This window comes from Netta rufina (genome assembly GCF_964035555.1).
Source record: "Netta rufina genome assembly, chromosome: 17".
Classification (NCBI taxonomy): domain Eukaryota; kingdom Metazoa; phylum Chordata; class Aves; order Anseriformes; family Anatidae; genus Netta; species Netta rufina.
This window is the reverse complement of record NC_140141.1, coordinates 12,432,056-12,443,312: the sequence shown is the minus strand read 5'-3', so window position 1 is coordinate 12,443,312 and position 11,257 is coordinate 12,432,056. Positions and strand designations below refer to the sequence as shown.

General features: G+C 39.0%; 1 protein-coding gene across 1 annotated transcript; it reads left to right on the top strand.

Moving 5' to 3' along the window:
* The first annotated feature begins 157 nt into the window (after positions 1 to 157).
* Positions 158 to 10,734, top strand: TCTN2 (tectonic family member 2). The gene is made up of 18 exons (XM_084296969.1): positions 158 to 292; positions 617 to 730; positions 1,012 to 1,085; positions 2,163 to 2,358; positions 2,587 to 2,687; positions 2,929 to 3,125; positions 3,352 to 3,481; positions 4,091 to 4,226; positions 4,927 to 4,992; positions 5,630 to 5,758; positions 6,422 to 6,499; positions 6,798 to 6,878; positions 7,263 to 7,374; positions 7,771 to 7,874; positions 8,289 to 8,445; positions 8,987 to 9,112; positions 9,611 to 9,699; positions 10,492 to 10,734. Exons 1-18 carry the CDS (start codon positions 220 to 222, stop codon positions 10,605 to 10,607), a joined length of 2,079 nt encoding a protein of 692 aa, XP_084153095.1. The 5' UTR covers positions 158 to 219; the 3' UTR covers positions 10,608 to 10,734.
* The last annotated feature ends 523 nt before the right edge of the window (positions 10,735 to 11,257 follow it).

Here is an 11,257-nt window from a genome sequence, read left to right as displayed (position 1 = left end):
AGGAGGGTTGGGCAGGGAGGACATCTCTGTGGAGGAGTCGTGAGGGACCCCGAGACCCCGGGCCCGGCCTCGTCCCGCTGGCGGCGCTGCGGTGCCCGCCGTGAGGTGCCGAGGGCCCCGCCGCCTTCCCGCCCCTTCCCGTTGCCATGGCGCCGCGCTGCCGCCGCAAAATGGCGGCCGGGCGCCCGGCTTCTCGGCGGCGGGGCCCGCCCTGACGCCATGGCGGTAGCGGGCCTCGGGGCGCTGCTGCTGCTGCTGATGGCAGCGGCAGCACCGCGGGCTGGGCAGCCCGGTGGGTGCCGGGGGGCGAGGGGAAGGCTGCTGAGGGGAGGAGACGCGGGGGGTAGAGTGGGACCTTCCCCGGCTGACTGGCGATGGGCTGGGGAGGGAGGGCACGGAGCCCCCGAGGGATGGCGTGGGGACGTGCACAATGTAAATACAGTCCTGTGGTAGGCAGCACGGGATGATTTGTGACTTTTGTGGCAATTTAAAGTATGGAAGAGTGTAAGAAGCCTAAATGTGAGACCTGAATGCATCTTACAGAGAGTGTCTTTTTCAATTTCTACGTGTATTAAGATGTGTTCCCCCCCCCCCCCCCTTTTTTTTTTCTTTTTAGTGTTTCAGCCTTCGTTTATCCATATGTCTGGGCTAAGAGTTAATTCGTTTTTTCATGGAAATTCTTCAGGAGTTAATTTTTATATAATTTTAAATCCTATAGATGAAGAGACAGGTAAGAAAACTTTTTTTCCCCCCTGAAGTAGCATATAAATTCTCTTTATTTTTTTCCTGCTAAAGTTACTGGAGCAATAGGAGTTCATTTACTACTTTAACAGTTACTAAAATAGTAACTCCTAAGGACTTCTGCTGGTTAAACCCTTAGTCCTCTGTCAGCTTGTCAGCTGAGCTTAAGGATGTGCCTACCTGAAGCCATGGGAGAAATTTAAATTTACTACTGATTCTTTTCAGTCTTTTCTAAATGAAAACACAGTATATATTTTTATTTTAATATAGGAAAATTGCAAGTTTCAAATTGCAGTGGAAGTAAAACAGCTGGTGATTGGAATTTGAGCGTAACACCTGGTGTGGTATGTAAAATACTGATTCTTCCCTAAAATAGGAAGGATTGGACTATCATACGTTAAGGGCTAACGAAATGTCAACAAAATGTTAATTTACTGGCAACCTGGTTTGCGTGTCTTGCCCTTGCCGTTTTTCCTTGATATAACTTGACATACAAAGCTGGTGAAGGGCCTGGAACGCAAGTCCTGTGAGGAGCAACTGAGGGCACTGGGGTTGTTTAGTCTGGAGCACAGGAGGCTCAGGGGAGACCTCACTGCTCTCTACAACTACCTGAAAGGAGGTTGTGGGGAGCTGAGGGTTGGTCTCTTCTCACAGATATTAGCAATAGAACAAGTGGGAATGGCCTCAAGTTGTGCCAGGGGAGGTTCAGGTTGAAAATTAAAAGAAATCTCTTCTCAGAAACAGCAGTCAGGCAAAGGAACGGGTTGCCCAAGGAGGTGGTGGAGTCACTGTCCCTGGGGGTGTTCAAGGAAAGGTTGGACCCGGTGCTTAAGGACATTTTTTAGTGGGTGATAGTGGTGGTAGGGTGATGGTTGGACCAGATGATCTTGGAGGTCTTTCCCAACCTTAATGATTCTGTAGTTCAAGACTGTTATAGATCTACTGGAAGGAGCTGGTAATACAACAGCATTTTTATATAGCATGAGCTATATAAAACATCTGTTACAATTGTCTTCAGTGTTAGTTATGTTACATATAATTCTTTAAGGCTTTTGTCAACTCTGTAGTCATTTTAACCTTCAGCTGAAGGTAGCTATAAAAACTGAAATTTACTTTTTTGGTCGTTTGTTCTTTTCTTTAAAGCTATGTGTACGATTTCTGAGGGAACTTGTTCTGCACGGATTCCTTACAATTCCATGTACAGTTAATATACTCGCTTTATTTGCATATTCCAGTAGCATACCCTTTGTCATTCTGACTTCAACAAACATCTGATTTTTATATTGGAAGAATATCATTGCATTGTGGCGCTGACAAAGTGGTACTGAAACTTCTCTTTCGGGAACTGATGAGTGATACAAATAAGATACAAATTTAATACAAGTTGTCATATCTGTCAAACTTTATTCTGTGTTTTTCAGGACACATCCAAAGTGGTCATAGACTTGACTAGAAATCTTCAGTTGTGTTTGCCCAATGCCACTGACTGCTGCACAACACCTCTCTGTGTGCTGGAAACACTTCAGGTTTTAGCTTGCCATGATTCAGTGGTACTGGCACATCTCCTGATTCAAGCTGAAATATATGCCAACTCTTCTTTTACAGGAAACGTGTCAGGTAAGTGTTTAGATATATTCAAGAAGAAATTGTATTTTCTTTTCCTCTATATACGAAAAAAGAAAATCTGGGACTTCAGCAGCAATGATTGATCCTTAGTAATTGTTAATCAAATTTAACAAAGGATTTATACACGGTTGGAATAAACTGTAATGTGCAGGGCCTACTTCTTGGGATTCTAGTTCATGTGGTTTAATTTGTCTCTTCTTTTTTTGTAATTCTTTTTAGAAGATGCATCTGTCATCCCTAACCAGGTGTTTCAGCCCTTGGGCCCTTGTCCTTGTGACCTGACAGATGGAGCTTGTGATGTCCGTTGTTGCTGTGATCGGGTACTTATTTCGTACTAAACTTTGAAATGTTTCCAAAGTTTCTAGGCTCTGGGGAAAGTGAGGAGAGGGAGAGGTACTGAATATTTCAAGCTAGAAGAAGGGCTTGTCTGGGTTTTCTGGTATTTCTTATAGTGTATAACATATCTCTTTACAAACCTGGTTTGTTTAACTGTGAGTAGGCTGTAATGCCTTTGGTAATGCAATTACTGAGCTAAAAAGTGACTGCTCTTTTCCCTTTCAGGAGTGTACACCAGATTTGAAGCAGTTATTCAATGAATCATGTTTCACTGGAGTGTTTGGTGGGGATGTAAACCCACCTTTTAATCAGCTGTGCTCTACAAAGACAGATGAATATACTCCTGATTGGTTTCCCTTCCTTTGCGTGCAGTCTTCTCTTAACAATACACCATTTCTTGGCTACTTTTATCATGGCTCTATGTAAGTTTTATTTTTTTTTTCTCAACACATGCATTAGCTGTGCTACTGAAACTGTAACTTGTTTTTTATAATGAAAGCTATTTTGTAACTGGAATTTTAAGGTGTGAATTTTAAATGGTAATGGAGAAATATAATTGGTACTATATGAAAACATGGTGTTTGAGAGCAGATGTATAATTATTTGCATGAGATAGGGAGTAAAGAATTGTTTCATTTTTGAACTTAGTTGCAGATCTACACCAAGAGTTCCTTCATTTAAGATCCCTTTACAAACGCCTCATGCGAAAGTTTTCACTGGTTACAGTCAAGGAGATCCAATTATGACAGAAGAAAATGAGTACTTTACCATCCCCCAGGTAATCATGTCCTGTTTAGGAGCTTCTGATTCCTCTTGGCTTGTTTGGCATTCTCTATCACATTCCTTACGTCTTTGTAACCAAATTCTGAAACTTGCTGTTTTGAACTGGTAAAAAATATTTTTCACCTAGCACAAAATCATTATTAAAAAGAACATTATCCTTCCTGTTTTCCCTACCCAACTCCCAAAATGGTAATGTTTTAATTATTTCAAGAGGTAAAAACAAGCTTGGCACCCCAATTAGTAGTTTATGGCTTATCATATTTCTGTATGTTATTTGTCTGTTATATTGTAGAGTACTATAGTTGTTTTCCTCTTGTCTCATCTGGCTGTATTCTTTTAATTCCTTCTGCATTATAGAGAGAGGCTTGTTAGTTATAATTAATTTGACAAATTGAGATGAAGCTGGACTGTGCATTATAACTATTTTGAAAGCTGTCCATTTTAAATTGTAACCTCTTTTGTGATGTTTTGCTAACATCAGATCACTTGTTTGTCAGTCATATATGGCTGTAGTACATATTTGGATCATTTCACTGACAAATAGTTTTAAAATGAAAAGCAAGAAAAAAGCCCAACGTACATATTTCTGTTGAATTACCTGCAGCAATCCATGGCGGGGCAGTGTGTTGGAAATGCCCCTGTAGCTTATCTTCATGACATTGATGTTAAGTGCCTCACTGATCTAACATCTTACAAAGAAGGACTGCCCCATGATGTGAGAATAAACAGTGGTACAGGAGGTATGTTGCATTAACCCTAACAGAAATGTATTGTATGTTTTCCCAGCTGATAGAACAAAAGAAACCGGAGGACTTCTGACATGTCAGCTACGTGTAATATCATTGATACCTGGTAGCTGTAGTTCAGCATTTGGGGATGCTCTAATCAGCATTTAGGGTGATTTCTTACAGCCTTCTAACAAGATTCCCACAGTTACCCAGGACTTAAGATATAAGAAATAAACGGGAAACAAAAGCCAATCCCATTGTCTATTTCTGGTGACTCATACTGAGTATGGCTACACATGACAGAATAAAGCATCTCTTGCTGTTGTTTTGCAATTGTTGCAGAGCCCTTTTTCTGTCAAAAGGGTGCAGTATCATTTTAGAATTGGTGAGAGGTGCTTTTTTCTGCATTAACAAAGCATATACTTAGGAAGTGTCTTTCTGGAGTTCAAGATGGCATTATTAACAGCATGAAGATAATTTATTTTATACCGCCTAATTAAGTTGTCTAATTTTTTAATCTATACTACCTTTGTAAGATCCAGAGATAATTAGCTATGCTCTCATAATACATAAACAGTTCGGTCCTTTACCAAAAGTAATTTTCTAAATAATTTTCTGCTCCATTTCCATAATAAAAATGATTGTACCTTGGATGTGAAAATACTATCTATTAGTCAGGATTACTGCAGTGTTTTTTTTTTTTTATTCTCAGACTTCGTCCAACAAAATGTGATCTATAGGACCATCGCTGACATGGGCAAATTCATCGCTAAAAGCGGTATGTCTCTTCCGTTTAATAAGTGCACTTCTTACCGAACCTGGATGATACAGTTGATTTTGATGCCTAAAATGTTTACCTGCATTGATTCTTAGGAGGGATCTTGTATGTCTTCTAGTACTCAAATAAATAAGTGACAGGGCATGTGGTCTGTGTAAGCTCTTGTGCCTCTTTAGGGACCCTTTTCAGTCAGTGAAGCAGCTCTTTGATGTAGAACAGTGGCTCCCAGTTGGTGTGTGGGTACCGTAACACAGATGAAGTGTTGAAACCAAGCTGGTGTGTTTGTTTTTTCTGGGCAGTTATGTTCCTCTTAGAGGGATGAGATGAAATTAGAGGGAGTCCTGTGTCCAGAGAGCCCCATCAACTGATGAAATAAAGCCCAGTGCTGGGCTCTTGAGGCTTAGCTATGAAAGGACTTGCAACTACAGATGTTAAAACATTGATAAGCCAGAGGACTGTGCTGTAAGTGCAGCATTCTGACCTTATATGATGGGACTTAAACAGTAAAATAATTCTCTAAAAGATCAATGTTATAATTTCCAGAATTTTGGTAGAGATTTTTAAGGTGTTCTTCATTTATTATACAGCTTTCTAATTAGCAATGCTTTTAATTGTGTAGTTTTATTTTCTTCTGCAGAAAGCCTTCCTACTACTGAGATTTTGTGTCAAAATGTAACGTTCGCAGAGAATTATACATTCATTTGCAAAGATGAGAACATAGAGGGAATAAATGTCACAGTCTTCCTTGGACGTTTATGTGATGGAGGTATCACGATACTTCTTTTACAGATTTTTGACTTACTTTTATAGAATATAATAGAATAGTTCAGTTGGACAGGGCCTTCGAAGAGCATTTAGTCCAACTGCCTGACTACTTCAGGGCTAACCAAGAGTTAAAGCATATTAATGAGGGCACCATACAAATGCCTCCTGAAGACTGACCGGCATGGGGCATTAACCACCTCTCTAGGAAGCTGGTTCTGGTGTTTGACCACCCTCACAGTGAAGAATTTTTTCCTAACATCCAGTATGAATCTCCCCTGGCACAGCTTTGTGCCATTCCCACGCATCCTGGCATTGGCTACCAGAGAGATTCTTCTTTTGTTCCCCTCCTCAGGAAGTTATAGAGAGCAATGAGGTCACCTCTTGGCCTCCTTTTCTCCGGGCTAGACAACACTTTTTTTTTTCTTTTTTTTTTCTTCAGCATGAAAATTCTTTTAATAGACTGTCATAATTAGTTATTCTTCTTAAAAAGAATTTCCTTTGGATTCTGGAAGAAAATTTATGGGTCTGATTTCTATTAATTTCTATTATTTTGAATCTTATGTTACTAATGCAGGGTGGAAGTTTGCATCCTATATAGAGTTGAACAGAATACTTCTTGTTAATTTACTTATTTAAAAGTAAAGTCATTTTTTTATTTTACCAGAAATACTGACGCAGAGATTCACAGCCAAATTTGTAAGTTTGAAGAGTAGTAATGCAGAAGAACTGTCTGGGAATCCAGGTATTAGTTCTTTATTTTGCTTCTTAAATTAATATTTGTTTGTCCTTGACTGACCATCATCAGTGACCATATTTTATACCTCTTTCATACTTTGTTATGTTGCTAGCCTCACTCTCCTATCTTCATTGTACTGTCAGTTGTAATAGTGGTGATTGGCTTTTAGGCTAAGCATTGATTATTTTAAGTGAGGCTACTGTAATGGAAAAGCGTTTACTGTAAGACTGTTGATATGTATTATTAAAACAATGTCAATACTTGTAGATTCTTACAAAATGTTTGCAATTTCTCCTACATTTAGGTTATCAAGTTGGGAAACCAGTGAGAGCTGCAAATATGAATGCTTCTGATACTTCTGGCAGCCTAAACATTTTTCAGCCAGGTACTGACTTGCGAGGTTGCAACTTCAACTTCTTTTGCTGCTAAAATGCTTTTTATTTTGTCCATATTTTACTTCAGAATCACCTCTAAGCCAAATTTTGCTTTTTTAGACTATTTCGTAGCCTTCATTCAAACTTCATTGAGAAAGCCCGTATTAAATACCTGTGTTAGTAAGTACAATGTACTTTAGGTATCCAAACATATTGCAAAGGAGACAATTGCAATGGAATTTAGTATCAATATTTCCAGTTGAACGGACTTGAATCTATTTGAATTATGCTACTTAGTGTTTTGCATCCTAATACTTGATATTTTTGCACAAAATTGAAAGCTAGAGATGAAGAGGTAAATATGAGAAACCTCTAATAATGTTTTTGATTTACAGCTGGGAGAGGTTTATGTACATCAGCAACCGATACACCAGTTTTGTTTGGATTAGATTCCTTCTCTGGATGCATACTAGAAGTTGGTATTAATGAAGACTGCACACTTTTAAGGTGAGCTACACAAGATGAATTGTTTTTCCCTGTATCCCTCTTGCTGCTCCTTATGTGATTTTCTACAAGTTTCTACTATCAACACTGATACGTTCTTTTTAAATGTTCTCGCGTACATCTCAGCTTTCTGTGGTTGAGATCATAAAAATCTCTTGTGGTTGAGATTATAAAAATTGTTTCACTTAGATTTCCTGGTATTCAAGTGAGGATTACATTGGAGTGGGATACTTTGTCATTTTGTGCCTTTAGCAGGTAACTCAATACTTGAAGCTTGTTTTAACTAAATGATAGCATCTTTCTGAGGAAACTGTTGTTATGATATAATAATACTGTAACCCAGAGTGGTTTACACTATGGATTTACTTTTTGCTTAATATATAATGTTTTTATTTTCAGAGGAAATGTAACTGAAAGATTGAATTCGTTAATACAAGCTACTCATGTTGGAAAGAGGAGAAATTCAAGTTACAGTGATGTAAATGACTGGGTGGAAATTATACGTAAGTGAGGTTTATGTTGTTATTCATAGTCTAAATGTTTAAAATATACTCTTGTAGTACGATTAAATCATCTCAAAATAGAATCCAAACGTAAAGTCAAGTGCCTGAAGATACTGATCTGTGTCTGGATCCATCCATCCATCCATGTATACATTCGCGTGCGCACACACACATAACTTCACATATGTATACTGCAGTAAGATGTTTACAACTGTCAGTCAGTAGATATAATAACTTGGTATTTTTAGTTCTCTGTGGATAAACTATTCCTTTATGTATATTTATATAGAAAAAATGTTTTTGCTGTATTCCTGTGGGACAGTTAACAACGTTTCACTGGAATGTGACGATAATATAATTACTGAAAAGATAATATTTTCTATAATATTTTAATTTAACTCTGTTCTTCCACAGGTCTTGATCCATTTAATCCTAATACAAGTGTGAGCACTGGAAACTTGAAAGGCATTTGTCCAGATATTCCTGCAAATCTGAATATTCGCATAATTTTTGCAGATGTGGGTGCAGTACAAGGGATTCCCCGTCAAGAGATACTTGCTGTGCAGATTAGGTAGAACAGACCTGTGTCTCTGGCTATTTGATAAATGTTTCATTTTGAGACTCACTTATGTGTCATACTCAGATTAAATTTTACAAACATACACATTATTTCAAATTTTTACATGCCTTGTACTTGTGTTTGGAACACAAATTCTTTTGAACCCAACTGGAGGCTGAAACTTAGGTTTGCATGTCTTCTTCTGAAATTAAAAAAAATAAATTAAAAAAAAATAAATGGTGATCAGCAGGCAAGTGAAGAGCTGCTTCTTGAGAGCTGTGGTAAATGTTTTCTTCTTTCTTGAAATGGAGGAGTTTCATATTGCAAACACTTTTCTTTTTTTTTTTTTTAAGTCAATCCAAATCAAATAAATACATTGTGTTCAATCTATCTCTTTTTCCAGCCTTTGCACATTCTCCCTCTGCACAGTGTTGAGAATCCATCAATCATCAACCTCCTTCAAAATAGTGTGTAGTTTGCCCTTTTATGGTTATGTTTAGGCTCTGCATTTCCACTTTACAGCCCTTTAGTAATGTTATTCATGTTCTTACAGTTACTCGACTGTCATATGGCAATTCCAGTGTGGGCTTACCTGTGAAAACACTGTCAGCTTTCTTCCCATCACTGCTTCTGTTCAGTTCATCAAAGTGCCAGCTCAGCCACCGATTCCAATGACAAGGTAATTCTTGTATTTAAAAAAACAACACACAAACTTGTAATTTAGTTAAGCAGATGTAATGTAAAATGCATTGATCAAAAGGTTATTTTGGTTTGCTGGAGTACAGAGCATGAAGGACTGCTTCTAATATTTATTGAGTAACAGTTTTGTAGGTGAGGATCTCCCCAGAAGCATGCAGTGTGGGAAGGCCTGTAAATTACTCTGCCAAGTTGTCATTTGGTTTTGGCAGAAAGCATCCGTGCCTTTTATTTGAGTGAGCAGAGATTGTTGTGTGAGGCTCCTAAACTATTGTCTGAAGATTTGCTCATCACAAAAAGAAACACCTGGCTAAAAATGGCAGATAGGGAATAAAAAGGGGCTTCTGTTTTGTTAGAGGAACTAGAAGCTTGTGTTTTTTTTTTTTTTTTCTTTCCTGTATCCTGGCCACTTTTCCAACTCTTTTTTTCTATTTGTCCTAGTGTTCTGGTGGTATTGTAGGTAATAGACATGTTTTTTCAGGTTTCAGATTAATTATACAGAATTTGACTGCAATCGAAATGATGTTTGCTGGCCACAACTCTTTTATCCAGTGACACAGTTCTACACAGGTAAGAATAATAAGCAATGTGGAATGCCATGAACTGGCTGTATTTTTTTGAAACATAACTAAATGTGTGGATTTTTTCTGAAATAATAGTTTGTAGTAGGAAATTGGAATTTCAAAAATGTGCTCTAAAAGTTGGTTTATATTTCTTTCTTACTAATGCATTAATTTCTTAGTTATGCTTGCAGAAAAGTAACTGCTAAGAGTGCTTTGCTGATTGAAATTTTGTGAGCATCTGTTCAACAGATTCTTTTTCATGCCTGTTTACAGTTGGGAGGGAGGTATGCTTTCTAGGGAAAACATTGCTTTATGATAGGGTTCTGTTTCTGTGTCTTGTGGTAATTGTGGCATTGCATTAGTGTGGGCTGTTGCCCATGAAGGGAGACTCTCATTTTGCCAGTACGTGCTGTTCTGTCTACCCACGGAAGCTGCAGCAAAATCTTGCCATGTTGGTAAGAGAGAGACCTTTGAAGTTTCGTTTGTGAACAACTGTGATGGATTATGTCTCGTGGGAGGCTGTATAGATTACGTATCTGGCATTTCAGAGGGCATCAAAGGCACTTGGACTCTGTTCTGAAAGCTGCATGGACAGAAGCACGTGTCTATTACCTGCACTTCAGGGACTCAAGTTCTACAAAATACAAGATTTTATAAACACAAAGGATCTTCTTTGTTTTATACTGTTATTTTATTCAGGTTATATATATACTTAAATCTGTATCTGACAGTGGGTTGATGTCCAAACTGAAGCTTAGTTTGTGCTTATACTTTATCTTTTTTTTTTTTTTTTTTGCAGGAGAACCCTATTCCCAGTGTCTCGCTAAGGGCCTGTCACTGGCATTTCTTGTTTTCCTTGCAGCAATTTTGAGTAACCCTTGGTTTTCTAAAGTATGGGATAACTTCTTGATTTAGAAATGTTGATGTAAAGAAAACCACTTTGTAAATATTTTAAGTACATTTTGGTAAAATTTATGGATGGATATTGCATTTTACAGACGTTTTATATGAACACTTAAAAGACGCATGAAATGAGTGCTTGTAGGGTGCACAGAAACTGGCTGTATTAATAAAAAATGGAAGTGGTAAATTAATTTTGGGTGCTGGAGCATTTGGTGCAGCAAGAGTGCAGAGCTGGCTTTGGCAGCAGGGCTGGGGGCCATCAGTCTGGGTGAGCGTGTGGTGGGCCCCTGGGGCAGCAGACCCAAGTAAACCTGGCGTGGACACCTCTTTCTGGAACAAGGAACTGAGTATTGCTGCCTTAGGACAATAATAAGACTTTTTTTTTTTTGGGGGGGGGGGGGGGGCTGTAATTTGATGTGGTGATCACCTGCTTGGAGCTGCCTATCCCCCACAACACCCTTCCTACAGCTTTTCTTGAGGTTATTAACCACTGTGCCACCCGCAGGTACGTTCCCAGGGCTTAGAGAATGCCCTTTACCCCTCCCAGCCCTTTATTTTCTCCTTTCCCCTCCTTCCACGTGGACCCCCTTGGCTCCCCCCCCCGGCTCCGCCTTTCCCCGCTCGGCCCCCTCGGGGCCCTGCCCCCGGAAGCAGCCGGGCAG

Bases quoted from the DNA above. Each gene is read 5' to 3' on its own strand.
- TCTN2 (XM_084296969.1), top strand. From the start codon at position 220: ATGGCGGTAGCGGGCCTCGGGGCGCTGCTGCTGCTGCTGATGGCAGCG. The intron at 6,500-6,797 runs GTATTAGTTCTT...TCCTACATTTAG, and splicing joins AGAACTGTCTGGGAATCCAG to GTTATCAAGTTGGGAAACCA. The intron at 8,446-8,986 runs GTAGAACAGACC...ATGTTCTTACAG, and splicing joins ATACTTGCTGTGCAGATTAG to TTACTCGACTGTCATATGGC.